Source organism: Opisthorchis viverrini (genome assembly GCF_000715545.1).
Source record: "Opisthorchis viverrini unplaced genomic scaffold opera_v5_155, whole genome shotgun sequence".
Classification (NCBI taxonomy): Eukaryota; Metazoa; Platyhelminthes; class Trematoda; order Opisthorchiida; family Opisthorchiidae; genus Opisthorchis; species Opisthorchis viverrini.
In genome coordinates, this window is record NW_008751811.1 from 442546 (window position 1) to 458193 (window position 15648).

Genomic DNA, 15648 nt, shown 5'->3' on the forward strand with positions numbered 1-15648 from the left:
AGTAACTATTACACTGTATTTCGTATTGTGTAGTCTCTATTCACATGCAAGAACACTATTAGATTCCCAATAATCATAAATGAGATGGTTACAGTAACAAACCAGAATATTTTTGCGTACTCAGAATGCTCAGACTGGATAACGAGACCTAATCGTAGCTTAGATACCTTTACGCTACTTCGTAGTGAGGTTAACCTTAAAAATGTTAGCACAAACCCACTTTGATTGCCTGCAACGAGAGTGAAAATCCTTTCCTTAAATGCAAGCTTTATTAAAGTGTAACAGAAATGAAAATATAGACGACTTATTTGCTTATTTCGGACAGAAGTAAAAAAGCAGAACTCTTCTACCCTCCCACATGACGAAGACCTTAGTTGCCTAGATTGTGTTCATTTTATAACAAAAGGTTATTTTTTAAAATAAATTACTTTTCAAGGCTTTTCTTGAGAACAAGCCCACTTTCAGCTTTGGTAAAGAACTAGTATTTACAAAAGCATCTAACCCCTTGGAAATATGAGCACATTTTGTCAGGCCATCCAAATTAACAGTCTCACTTACTTGGCCAACAATGATGGTCTACATTAGTTTTCCTTATCGGAGTAGAACACTGAGGTTTACCATAAACTCAGTTGGATGATTTTGAGTAAAAGTTTTGTTTCCTAAGAGCGCTGGATCGGGAGATGCCGGTCCGTAATCTACGAAACGAAACTGCGCACTACACAAATCTCTATCAAAGTGTTAATTTTGGATATAAAATATTGGTTTCGACCACATTTTTCACCGTTAATGAGATATGCATTGCGGACGTTTTGGGCTTTTCTGGGTGTTCTTATCTCTTGCGAAGCCCGCCTTTTTTTGCTAGTTGTTTTGATATATTGACCATTGCCTGTTATTATGTAAAACCTCATTTTCATAAAACAAAATAACAAATGGTGGCAATATTCAACACAAAGCGTTTCTTAGCGTTTTTCCCACATTTATGCCGCTGGCGCCTTTTGGAAAATATCTCAAAAAGAGTCATCACTTCTTCTTGAAGAATCAACCTTCACTTTGCGCGACGCGACAAAAAATGACCTTGCTCTGCTTTGTGGTTTCCATATGTACGGCGTCGGAAAAAAGACAAAGGTGATTCGAATCGTCCACGTCCTACGGACTGACCTTTCCATAAATCTCTACAGTATTATTTTGTTTGCTCACATTTTTATATGGCCTTGATGTTTTGAACGACAATAATTAATTTCAGTAATTAATTTCAACTGTTCTTGGTGTCTTTGTGTACTGACAAACAGCAGTCGGTCGAGTCTGACATTAGTTTCCTTTGAAAGCAGATTTCGGAAAAGCGATTGGTTTAAATGTAACCATTCTATTTGTTAGACGGTGTCATGTAAATTTCAAATACATTCATTACTCCTTTTTGGAACATTCCGGGCATATATATATTGTCATTGAGGCGCTCAAGCTCCACATTGGGGTTCACTGCAAATTTTGACGCGGCAAATACTGCGTTACGGTTGTGTTCGTTGTTTTTATAAACAACGGAAAAGGCCAAGGATACAATTGTACACGAATATTATTTTCATGAGTGTTCAAACTAACAATACTACAAAGGAACCATTTCAAACAATGCACTCATCCTACGGCACGCGCTACTTGCTGAGAGTTCACAATCTCCCGATACCATCAGCAAACCAGAAGTAACCTGTTCATAAAGGGAAAAATCACATATGCCCTATGCGTCTACCGCCTGGGACGTCTTTATGTTAGGAGTCAACCAACGCATGCCACCCTCGTACAAAATACGTGATTAAAGAAACAATGGCATCCCATATTGATCCGATTTGATTATGCTGCTGAATAAACACTCCCGTCTGAGCCCAGCTTCCAAACTGAAGGTCTGGGGCTAGGACCTCCACAAAGTCACGTGAAAAATCGGGGACCTCACCAAACTGATGACTCTCCAGGAAGTAGAAGCCGATCTTGTGCTGCTGAAGATTCTTCAGTAAACTTTTGGGTAACTGGGTTCGTATTCAAAATGGTATTCTGCGGTAGTTCGATTATTGTAGCAAAGGAATCGTTAGACAGTCTTTGCGCAGCACATTCAATTGAATTCATCTGGAATCCATTTGAGGCCCCCATCAAAACCAACTGAGTTCTTTGATACGTGTAACAAGTGGCCACAAATGGAATGCAATGTTCCAGTCAAACTTCTGTGTTGTTCCATATCAATGGAAAGTAAAACCAGAACTATGTCCCAGCTACAGAAATATCCAACTTATAAAGCTTGGTGTCTTTCACAAAAATTAAATGACAACCCCGTCTTAAAACTTCAGTCCCAGTGCATGACACGCGGCGCAATGTGGGCTAGACTTACTCGTGGTCACGAGTGGTAAGTCATGGAAGTGTGACCATTAGTGCTCCTACAGCCGGCGCGTGCCCTCTGAATAGCACTGGGCTCTTGGGTTGAAAGCTGAGAAAATGATTTCGCATAGGTGTGGCATGAAAGAAAAGCACGGGACTCGATGCCAATCACCGTGGTCAAAGCGCCAATATACATATATATATGACAGAAACTACGTAGTTCTTCAATTAATTTGCCAGGTACAGTCGATTTCAATCAGCCAGGTTCACATCATTCTGTGTGATCGTCGGAAAATGTGTATAGCACAACTATCAAACGTTTCAGTTACATGACGCTTATTCACTAGATCTGCATAAATATGATGATGCGAAAAGGGAACGAAACTAGCAATACATTCATCTCGCTGAATACTTTAACAAACAGGACTTATGGCGAGTTAACAAATCGTGCTTTGCAAAAGGCACAGGAATCACAAGCTGCAAGATACATTTTCGAGTATTTTTGGTGAACGTAGGCATTTTTCCTTGGGAACTTCTTCGAATTTACGCTCATTTTTTAAACTATTGGAATATGTTTGTGTTGGGAGTAAACATTCTTCCAAGCCATGGTTTCAGATCTACATTACTTAAGTGCTCTGTCCCTTTCATTATGAACACAGGGTGACGGATGGCAACGTTTCGGGATCTCGCTGTCAGGCCATCACATACTAATCAGCCGTTTGTATAGGTTCGGTCATTAAAATAAGAACATAAAACATTCGCCCCCCCCCCCCCCACGAAAAAAAAAAAATAAAGGCACAGGAATCACAAGCTGCAAGATACATTTTCGAGTATTTTTGGTGAACGTAGGCATTTTTCCTTGGGAACTTCTTCGAATTTACGCTCATTTTTTAAACTATTGGAATATGTTTGTGTTGGGAGTAAACATTCTTCCAAGCCATGGTTTCAGATCTGCATTACTTAAGTGCTCTGTCCCTTTCATTATGAACACAGGGTGACGGATGTCATCAAACTAGACAGACGCTGCTCTGAAAAACTCCTATTGCCAATATTCTGGATTTCGACGGGATGTGAAGGTACACGTTCAGGTAGGCAAGCTTCTTATGTTTATACCTGAACCACATCTGAATATATTTTGGCCGACGTTAGACATTGTGGGCACAGTGAACCACACCTGGTTTGAGCATCGAGTGCACGCGGTCAGTTCAAGTGGGCATACTAAATCACTTGGCAGTGAGATGCCGTGAACGATTAATATATCCGACCATCAAAGTTGGCCGTTGTATCAGAACCAACAAAGATGGCGAACAAATTTACCTAACCAGATAGTTGCATCACGCCAACGAAGTGGGTGCCAGAGTCCTAAAAGTCTGTTCTTACATTCATTTAACTAAAATAATACCAGGACGGATGTAACATTGAGGCAGGGACTACAACGCGGCAAGGTGTCCAGTGTTACTTTGCGGTTGCGAAGCCTGGTGTGTGCTGAAGATAGGAGAAGTTCACTTGCTTCTGACTCTCGTTGCCTTAGGGACACCATGCTCGTATCAGGTGAAAATCGAATCAGCGATGCCAAAAAGCAATGAAATTTTTCACAGCCGCACTAACCAAGACAGCTCCATCACGTACTGTATTCCAGGTGATCGACGGAATCTCCTTGCCCTGTTCCCCGAGGCAGCTCTCGACTGAGGGATACCACAACGTGGAAGATGCGTGACCGGAAAACGGAGAGCGAGAACCATAACAAAGGGCCCTGGGCGGTCTGCTGGATGCTGTCAGTGAGTTGGGTATCGGAGACCCGCCACATCAATGGTTGGAGTTACTCACCAATGTAGCCATACCATAAAACCGGTAGTGGCCTTGTGTCTATTTTCTTGTTCCCAGTTGGTTCCTAATTATATGAATTTCGTCTGTCCACCCAATCTTCTACTGTACACCACCATAGCATGTGGCGATTCAAACACCTATGCATAGGTATACGGTTGTCAAACTGAACTAAATTGTATCCAATTGGTAACACTATTTTAACAGTCTACATGTAGTCGAAAGTTGTTTCACGAGCAAAAACCCAAAGATGATATGCTGCATTCCTCCGGATTAGTGGTCACTAACGGCACAAGTAATTGATTTGACAGAGAATACCTAGTTATAATTTGGCTAGCTCTGATAAGAACAAAATTTTGGGGTTATACCACCCGTCTGGTGAGGTAATCATGACAGAACATTCAAGCGTGACGGATTCACACATCAAACAGTGTGATTCTGAGCTGTGAATATGTCCGTCATGTGATGCGATAATCAACATGGAGTGTATTTTTGTTACATTTACGTCGTGCAAAATTCCACCTAAATAGCTGGACCAGCAAACGCGTCCATCTGAATTTTCGTCTGCAACAGTTACAGGTCGTGGGGTCAAAAACTTCGAGGTGTTTGCGTTATGTTTGTCCATGGGAGGAAAAAATACGCAGGATTTCAGGTGGTGGACAACACACCCTCATCGTATGACCACCAGAGCAATCAGTGTAGTCATTCTCAAGGCCACAAAGTTGTAACCGTGTGTAAAGGTCTGTAGGTGAAGAAACTGGCACAGTCCCAACAACACAATCAGACTTCATTCTGCGGTGCTTATTTAGCATAATTTGCATAATGCTTTTGAAAAATTGTGTGACACCAGATTATTTTTGATCGATGGTTGGCAATCATCGGGCTTATCCGTGAGCATATTGTCAAGGATATAGTTGATTATTTGGTTCGATTCACAGGAGTTCAGTAGACTGGTATGAAGGTAGTTAGACGGCGGTTACATGGGAAAAACTGGACACAAAATAACCGAGTAGGTGATATTAAACCCAGAATTTGGTGGTTCGCTGCGATTTTATTCACGCTGGACAAAGTTCACGCCACCCTGAAGGTGGAGTTTTGTTGTGTGAACGCTAGAGATGCATTCCCGAACAAAAGCTACGTTTCCATGAGATCACTCCTGACATGTAGATTCTCCCTTTATCATAAGGCATAGTGGCTTCCTCCGCAGAATTAAGTCAAGTTAAGGTTGATTGTTTGTTTGTTCACTGAGCTGTACAACTTGTTTGCGCACGATTCACTACCAGATAATCAGTGGGTCATCGTTTACCTAGTTGTTACATCAGGGGCGCAGAAAGACAAGACAGTTAGGAATTTCGAGGTAGAAAATGAATTACGGCACTATTGCTGAGTACCGCACTTAGTGTATCAGTGGCTTACACTGGTGGCTACCTAGTCACCGTTGTACCGTTTTTATTCCTCATGATTTTGTCTAATTTTTAACCTACGAACCAAAGCACTTTGTCAGTTATCTCCTACCGCACTGACCAACGGTTTTATGCCAAAGGTGCAAATCGGCAGACTATATCCTCCGGGGACACTGATGTGAGATAAGCCAGCTTTAAAATTCCGGCCGATCAACCAGCCTGATTTCTTCCAATTGCCACATTCTTACTAGAGTTACTATAACCTGAACTAACGCTACCGAGAACAAATGGAACCACTGCTTCGAGCTTGAGCAAGGTAATCGGAGTTGGGGCTACCTCCACAATGAACAACAAAGTAAATATGGATCGGCAGACGGATTTTTAGAATACATGCATGACTGCCAATCCATATTGCGTGACTAATCAGGTTAGACTTTGTTTAGGTATATATGGCAAACAGTTGGCGGTTACAACCACACACAAGCAAACGAATCAACCTTACCGCTAAAGGAATAAGACAGCGAGTATCCGACGGATAAAAATAGTAGAACAAAATTTCTGCAGGAAACTAAGGCCCAGCGTTCAAGACCCTTTCGTGATTAGTGAGATCAAAGTTGGCCATCACATGATGAGCTCAGCTGGTTCCACGAATAGGACTTCACTGTGTCGCTTGTTGCACGGACACAGTTGTAACGAGGGTTGCTTTGGACTTACTCCTTAATCTTCTTTTATAAATGCACAGAATATTCAGTATATATATATATATAAATATATTCACAGTAATCCAGTACAGTACAAATCAATTGGGAGGACGGAGGCTAACATGTAAGCGGCGTACCACCACCTTCAAGTTTAAACTCGACAAAAATCACACGTTCCACGAAACAATATCCGAATACAAGACTTCTTATACAAATTGGTTGGTTCCAGAGATCAGAAAACCCGGAGATTCAGGACTGTATTTTGTAAGACTAAGAGATTAAATAAAATTCTGGGGAACTGGAATCATCCACTTTCCGTGACAATCAAGGGACGCCCGTCTAGTTTCATGTATCCTAGCAACAAAAATGCCTGATTTCGGCATCCAACAAGATAGATCTGATGGGTACAAAACGATACAATCTGTCCCAATCTGTATGTGAAGGCCGATTCCATTGGAAATAACACCAAGCGTTGTCTTGTTGCACTGAGACGTCCGTTAAATGACAAAGAGGGTGACCTCTCCTGAGTGTTTCCAATTGTTTGCAAGTATAAACATAGAAAGATAGTCAATTACAACTTACTCAAGCGTTATAAATCATGACGTCACTCGAGCGTCCTAATCTTTAGATTGATGATAATAGGGCTTTTGTGGATTGAAGATGTCTTCTGATCTTATTTGAAGCCTTTTAATAACATTTCGCCTGTATGAGCTCTCTCCGTGAATGATGGTACGCTGGAACAAACATACAACTGTTCGTATCCTAATAAGCTCAATAAAAGGACAAGGAGCGGTAGTTTAAAGTAACTTGTTAACTGATCAGTTTCATTCATTGATTTTCAAATTTCACTGTTGCCTACTTCATTTTCCGCGTAACGCTACTTTCCAAAATCCGCACCGTATTCGGTGAATGAGCTCTAAATAAAACATCCTTGTCATAGTGCGCTAGTCTGTACATGGGGAAAAATTCCTAAATTCCCTTCACTGTGATACTTTTGAACAAATGGATTTGAGTGGATGCATCACTGAATTGGCATCTTCTAAACGGGAAATCCAACCTTCATTTTGGTCAAGTGCATCAAACTGGGACAACTGTCGTGTCCAGCGATAGCATTCATTGCCCAAGCACAATAAAGGGGTTTCGTTAAATTTACCATTGGAATCATTACGTTAACACAGTTGACTGGCAACAAAACCAATTAATCGTCCAGGTCTGATAGCCCTACAGCTCATAACAGTGTGGATTCATTGTGGAAGATGAAAAACTTTTGTACTTTCCGTATTCGCCAAGGCAGTCCGTCCTCTGACGTTAATCCACATATTCACACATTTGAAAAATAGTTTTTGGTCACAAGTTCACTGTGTTTGGTGGAGTGACAATGAGAAATACTTCCAGTGACGGTGATGAATATTCACAACTGGACGTGGTAGAATGTATGCACGATATTTTCCATGAATCAGGATCTAGAAACACTCAAATGTATCATAGCTGTCATGGCCTAACATTTGTGATTCCTGTGCTCTGTAAGGCGACCACATCGCACAGACGGTTGGATAGATGAAGCAACTTGTCAGTTTCAAGCGAGTGCTAAAGCAATGTTCATTCGCTAGATTGGTGAAGTAATAGTTGTCACTGCAACGAGATGGGTCGCGATTGCTCCTTATCAGATTTTGCCTTATGTATTGCAAACATCATCCAACAAGCTCCACCCCGAAACTAGATGAATATTCACATTCAAAAAAGTGTCGGAAGTTAGCCAGTGGGTATAGTATACCATTGCTTTATCCCTGTGGTTGTAAGCGGCCAGTTGAGAGCCTAATTTAGATGACAATGGGGTCAGATTCCCAAAGGCTCAGATACGCGAGTTTATTAAGGAGGATAAGGTGGGCCTGGAAAGATCTTTGGCTATTACTTACAGGAGGGTAATCGCGGCAACCGAAGATCAGTTTGCATGGCCGGTGAGTTCGATTATATGCGTGAATCTGGGCCTAACCAGCCTTTGACCAATCCAAAAAATCAGCTGATCGATGACGGATATTCATGTGTAGGTTGATTAATCAATAATGCCTGCGGAGGTCATGGGTCTGAAGTTTTGCTGGTTATCTAAGATGAACGTGGAGTCAAATACCGAAAAGCGCTCCTATACTCAATGAGACACACGAGATAGGCATGGGAGGGGCAACATACAGCGGTTGTCGCTCCCCAGACCTGTTTGATCTCATGAAGTTCACTTGCGCAATATGATTACACATAACAAACATTTAGGCTGTCACACCAGGGAGCGGAATAAGTAGAGGCAATGTGGGTAAGTTGTTTATTAACTGTACTGTGTGGATGCATTCAACCGATTAGTTAGAACAGCGAGTGACAATTCTGCGCCCGATAGAAAAATCCACATGTGCCAAGGAACACAAACTGGCGATGAACTGATGTTGAATGCAGCCTCAAATACAACAGTGGGTCCCTTGTTACTACAAGCTGCGCCGCTCAACGGCACATGAATCGACATGTAGAATCGTAACAAGCTGGAAGTTGCATTTTCCAACAGTTTTCTTGGATTGTAGACAAGAATGACACGAAACAGACAAAGTTGGAACCAGCTACAGTGTTCACTAAGCATTGGAGATGAGAAGACACCCTTTGTTGCAGTGTCGGTACATGGAAAGGTGCGTATGGGATTGACTGATACACAAGTGCGCTATGGTGAATGCGTTATTGGTGCCTGAGTGCAAAAGGGCGCGAAGTTTGTGAAACATCTAACAACAAATCAAGCTGGAAGCTTTGGGGTCTACTAACTCTACGCGCGATATTCCTCTAGTTCGTCGCCCTCGGGCACTGCTGTGCTGTACTTCCTGTTTTTATCAAAAACGCATGAGGATACACCCTTTGGTTGGTCATATTCTTCCATAGAGAGTGAGCGGCCACGAAGAAATGGGCGAACGGTGCTGCTCATTCGTCGATTGACGATTCCGCTGGCTGAAATCGGATGCAAAACGTTAGTGAAAAGCAACCTGAGTATCAATTTCAGCAAACTTATTTTGACAAAATCAGGCCATAAAAGTCTAGACACCAACAGCTCCACCCTCCGTAGAAACCTCACCACTGTACCAGTAACGCCTTGGGATAATTCATGCAAAAATGATCCACTTAATCGGTCTCCAAAATAGCGAGAAATACTTTCACCTTCTAATGAATTTCTGTTTTTTATACAATTCATAAATGATGCGCCGTGTCTGATTTTTGGGTTAACTTTAGGTGATTCTCTGGATAACTTCCATGCACTCACTAGTTCAAAAACGAAGCGCCAACATTAAAGAATCATTAGTATTTGAGTTGCCAGCAGTACCACGTTTTGCGCTAATGTTCCGCTGCTGTGCAGCAACGTCAGTGTACGAACAAATACACTCATACCAACTTGGCCTTGACAGGTGATTCACTTGGAACCCGGCTGAACCTTTCTTTTGTGATGTTTTAAAGACACCATAAACGAGAGAGTCAGGTGGGTTCCGGCTGATTATCCCGTCAAAACTAAATTGATATACATTGATATGTATTTGTCGAAATCTATCAAATTGGTTTGCAAGTAGAACACAGGATTGATGCAAAGTACTGAAAACTCTGTCCTTTACATCGTGGAAACATGTGGAAAATATGCATCTGCCAAAGTCCTTCGGTATTTCTCTGATACTCTTGTCAGTTACGCTACTATGAGTAACATGTAGTTTTCGCTGTCTAATTTGCCTAAATCGAAGGTCTTCCAACTTCAATGCGTATTTCATTTCGGGCTCAGTTGATTAAATGTCACGGTATACTTGATCACCATCGGGCTTTCCAGATGTATACAAAAATGGTGCAAGTGACGATATCTACTGGACCCTGTAGCCAGTAGTTAGATGTTGGATAACGACCAACGCTTCCGTAATTTCACTCATCAGAAGTGAAACGGACACTAAAGAGAACTGAAAGTGTTTCATGTACGAAGATTCGTAAGCTATCTTCCCAAGAGACGACAGTGTAACATTTTTCTCGATGATGTCTGAGTTTTGCATACACTATCGAATTAGACAACAAAACTAGACAACGTTTTTAAAGATTGGTAGGTATTGAGTGCAAACTCTGTCAACTGAAAAAGAGAAGGCTTCACAAAATCGAAGAGAAAGGTGATGCCATAAACTTACCTAAACCAAGACCTTGGATGAAGTATTGTAAACAGTCAGAAACTTTGTCCGGCTGCAAACCAGAAACATAAAAAATATGCTGGATGAAAATGTTAGTACATCTGACAGAGGAGACAAAAGAAACGAAAAAAGTACGTATTCACCACGTAACAAATGTGGCGAAAAAAGAAGTATCACACGATTGGTAAAATACTTTCAAAGGCAAGCAACATCGGTGTTAACAAGAGACTTAGACATATCAACCAATAATGATATTCTTTAATTGAATGTGCGCACAAAGTATGCATCTTGTTATTTCAAGAAAATGACAAAACTTTTTTCGCAACCCATTCCCTAATTCCCTACTTGTCTTGTCCTGCCGTGTACTGCCCGTCTCCATATGGTTGTTGACAGATCATTTTTTATCCCGAGTTCGCCCGACCACGATTTCGAACCACCGACATATAGAGCTTGGCTTCTGACTCTGGACAAGCGTACAAAAATTAAACAAGATGCTGTCTACGGCGTAAGCTTCATCGATTATAACCTCCAAAGTTCGCTTGAACCAACCTAGAGTGAATTGTACATATCTCACGCCAACCCTTGCCTCCCCAGTCAGGTCCGCAAAAGTTGGCTCCGGTTGAGCATCCTTTTTAGGGGCGAGTAAATCAGGATGTAATCTGTCCAGTGAAAACAGTTTTCATAAATTTGCTTTTCTCTCTTGCTCTAACGGCTAGGCAAACGGCAAATAACTTCACTTTTCGAACCGACAATGGTTATATTTTATTGGACGCCCAGATTATTTGGCAATGTGACTACAAAGTCCCAAACCATCTGATAAATGAACGTAGACCTTGGTTGATTCTGGCGATCCATTTATTTGTTTATATTTGACTGTTCCTATGATAAGGCAGCAAACACCGACGTGCACCTTAGTTGGTATAAACATCGACGTTTGCCGTCTGGCACAAACTCATTATCAAGACTAAAGTGAATTTCTTCGCTAATCAGGAGTAATAAAAGCATACAGATAACATCAAAGTTATCAGAAATTTAGAAGTCAAATCAGGAACAACGTTTTATCGCATCACCCCCACTTTATCGGCTATGAGAATGGCGTATTAATCGCACAGTGATTGTTGTTGCCACAGTTTTGTCAACCGATGATTTTGGGAGGCGAGGTAGATAGCTGCACATTGGAGACGGGAGCCGATAAGTTGGTGCGTAAATGAAGGGCTGTCGTGGACTTTTAAGTGGAGGAATCGGGAAGTGAGCTATGCATTGAAGGCAATTGCTTGGATGCACAAGCGCCACTGAGGGCGCGACTGGGCGATGTCTGACAATATCTCCAACTATTGATGTGTCCCTTCTGGGTTCCCCAGCCAGAGAGATTACTAGACAAGCGCAACTGAGTGTACTGGCACACAGTTCGCTGTCGATTCATTATTTGACCTCCCCTGGCTCGTTTACATCCTTCACGTGGTTGTGCTAAAATAACCTTTCGAAGAATTTAGTCGACTGACATACAGAGCACGTGGACAAGCCAGCGCAACCTGTGCAGTTTGATTAGTTCATCTATCGTGGGCGAGTTATTTCCTCCTAATACCATTCGACCTACTTCAGCACTACTGATCCGGTGTTCCCTTCAGACTCGCTCAATGCTCAGAGTGCAATCGTCTGTGACAACTTGAAGAATGTGCTAGAGTCTTTCCTCTGGCTTTAAAAAGGCTCGACTTAAAAGACTCTTAAATGGGCTGACAAACGTTCGACTCGTATACTCATCTACATATCAGTTTGGTTTGGACGAGAGACTCACCTGGAACCCGGATGAACCTCTGGTTTATGATCTTCTCAAGCAAATGAATGTGCCGCACCATGCCACTTCATGTTTCAGTCGATACGATATTCGAGATTTCGCGACTCATTGTATGGACGTAATACAAATTCAGTTGCTTAAGAACATCACCACAGGTTGATTCGCTGGGTTCCAGGTGAGCCTCCCGTCAAAACCAAATTGACGTGCAAATGAGTGAATAAGTCAAATTTCGTGCAGTCTGTGTTGAAAGCAGAACATAGGGTTGATGGAAACTCGGGGACTGAACCTACCTGTAATCCTCAAGAAGCACGAAACCTGACGTGGGCTGCCGAGGATTTTTTAGCAACCTTGTTAGTACTTTCCCTTCTGAAAATATACTAAGATATTTTCTATAGAGGAGAATGTCGGTAGCTCAGGTAGCGTAGATGGTCGTTGGCTTGTTCGCTGAGCTGGGCAATTTAGCTGAAACGTTGATGAAACGTTTGCAACCAAATTGCCCAGCTCAGCGAACAAGCCAACGACCATCTACGCTACCTGAGCTACCGACATTCTCCTCTATAGAAAATATCTTAGTATATTTTCAGAAGGGAAAGTACTAACAAGGTTGCTAAAAAATCCTCGGCAGCCCACGTGAGTGCGCCGACCTGATAAGCCTCAATAAGGGTGAGATGTCTAAGAGTTTTCAGCAAACTTATGAGTGGTATATTGTGTTGCATAACAGTTGGTTGATGCACCTTTATCCAGCATGACATCAGTTAGAAGCCCGTTTAGGATACTCGCAAAGCTGGACTGACTAGACCGTCAGTTTTGTTGCAAACTATTTTACTACAGATATCTTCCAAAGACAAAATTTAGGTTGAAACTTCCCCCACCGCAAGATGTGGCAAGCATTTTATCTTTATCCGATGCCAACCCGCTGAAAAGTCAAGACTCAAAACTTTTCCAGTTAATAATTAATCCGTAAAGAATTTTCGAAAGGTCCCCACGTTGTCCAGTGCCAAATAAAAGGAAAGTGGGAGGAATGCAATAAAATCAAATTTCTACAATCTTCATTTCTCAGCTCCCAGAAGCTAGAATAACATGATACCATTAGATCCATAACGTGGTCCAAAAACGTAGTGGGTGAGCCAGCGCTCGGTCAGTCGCAACTAATCTCGTCCAGTCCTGTAGCAAGGGCTTGTTGCATCTTTGGGTGCAACGTAGTAAACAGGCCTTGGCAGGTAACTCATCCTAGTTAGCTCATGATAAAAGCCCGTACGGAGCATTGTAGCACACATATTCCGACCAGTGCCGTCGTCACAAGTCGACTAGACTAAAAAATCTGGTAATGCTGCATGTTAGATCAACACCAGTTGAACTTACCAACGAAAATAAACGCGACAAACATCATGTCAGTAGTGGTCTTGTGGTTAATGTGTCAAAAAGCGTACCTCAAAAGTAGAGTTTATATTGAGTGATATTCGCTGCGCACCAGTATGCATACAAATAGCGTGCTGCGCACATACGACCAGAATTGGCGGTAGTTACCCTTTGCATCACATGTTTCCGGTAAATTAGTAGAACAGATGTTGCGTTTCAGTTCACATGGTTGCATAGTGTGGTCGCATATGTAAGGATTTCTGTCAGTTGTGGTAACCTAACTTTAACGTGTGAGTGAGAATTCGGTAACAGCAAAGCAGTTAAGAAAACGCATAATATGGATATAGCGGTAACGTACACGCAAGCAACCGCTGTGTACATTATGCATCATGTGCGCATGCCATCATCAGGATGAGGGGCTAGCCCAATAGTCTCTGCCTGAATGCATGAACACAGAATGAAGCATAGGGTCAATTCCATGATAGTAAGCCAAGAACATACGGAACCTTGACCTCATTTTTGCGTACGGTCTATTTCCCATCAAGATGGTTACGGAAAATTCGGCACTAGTGGGGCGGTTGTGCAGGGAGTTGAAATTTTCGATCAAACATTATCACACTTGGTATATTTTCAGTGATGTCATCAGTTTACTCCTAACTTCTGTTGCGATCAGTGGTGACTACATTTGGTCACATCCTGGAAAAGGCAGTCAGATTCTCTAGTCACACAAAATCTTCGAAACTAATCACCAATTTACGTGGAAGGTAAGCAGATCTCCACCCTCTCACTTTTGAGAAGAGGCACATTCCCAATAACAGGCCTCAGTTCGGATAGCCCTCAAGGTTAAACCGATAAGTCAACCTACTAGAGGTTGAAAGAGCCTCAAATGTGCAAGCACAGGGGTGAATACTGATGTCATGGCAAGCCTCGTCTTGCTCGTCACATTTCAAGATAACTATAGCTTAACCAGCATGTGACATGCAACGTCCAACTTGCACTAAAAGATCGTGTATATTAAATACCCGACTTTTGTCGGATTATTTTGGTCGCTAGATGTTCATCTCAGCTCGGAATGGTGCTACAGATCTTGCACTAAAATGCTTGCAATCGCCAATCAGAGTTACTCAATGTTGTCGGGTTGATTAGGGGAGCGGTATAGCTCTGTGGGAACCACATTCGACACCCGTTCCATGATAACTGTTCATACATATGTTACGAAAAGTAACTTTAAGCCGGTTTACACAAATCTTGAATGAACGTTTCAAAGGCTATCGCCTTTTGTGATAAACTGGAAAGTTGTGACAACCAACATTTAATAATTGATGGTCTCAACCCAAGGTTTTCATCAACGTAAACAAACTATGATTTGTTGTCCCCGTCCCAGAATTTCGCCCTCAATATTATCCTCAAAACACCAACAAAACAAAGCCTTTAGTGGTGAGGGGAAATCTGAGTATGCATGCTACCAAACGTGAGCCACGCCCCGACGGCTGTGCTGAATAAATACATACATGCATGAGTAAATACATGCACACATACACTCATTGAAGGCCTTGGTGAGACGAGTAAGAACATCACACTTGAAAAGAAAGACTTTTGTGACGCATGTTGCATGTTGCTAATCATAAAATACCGAATTATCACTAAAGCTGTCCCATGGTGACGCCCCGACAGAATTCGGGGACAATGTGTGAACGAAAGAATGAAGTCGCAAAGTGCAGTATTCCCCACAGAGAACAGCCTAGTATGAAAAAGGCAGTGGTTTGCACGGACACCCTGTAACATATGAGTAGCTTTCAAATACGTCAGAATTCGCTTTTTTTTCTTCAAAAACACTTGTTTCATATCAGTCCTCGTAGATGAAATCAATCCGTCTGTCCAGTGAACGTCCTATGTTACGGCGAAAAACTAATCCGCTGAGGGTGTGTTCCATACAGCAGAAAATATTCCGCGTCTCAGGAGCTAAATTCTCAAACCAAAGTCCTCTTTGTTCTCATTCACTAGTCGGACGATATTTACCTTGACTGGTC

The 15648-nt window shown here is 42.1% G+C and overlaps 1 protein-coding gene across 1 annotated transcript in view; it reads right to left on the bottom strand.

Moving 5' to 3' along the window:
• Window positions 1–8535: 8535 nt before the first annotated feature.
• The window catches only part of T265_07010 (hypothetical protein), a gene marked incomplete at both ends in the record, with an annotated part of 34695 nt that continues 27582 nt past the window's right edge, over window positions 8536–15648 (bottom strand). The window contains 2 exons of the mRNA XM_009172431.1: window positions 8536–9262; window positions 10465–10516. Coding sequence (XP_009170695.1) covers window positions 9084–9262; window positions 10465–10516 — 231 coding nt within the window. The remainder of the gene's footprint in view (window positions 9263–10464; window positions 10517–15648) is intronic.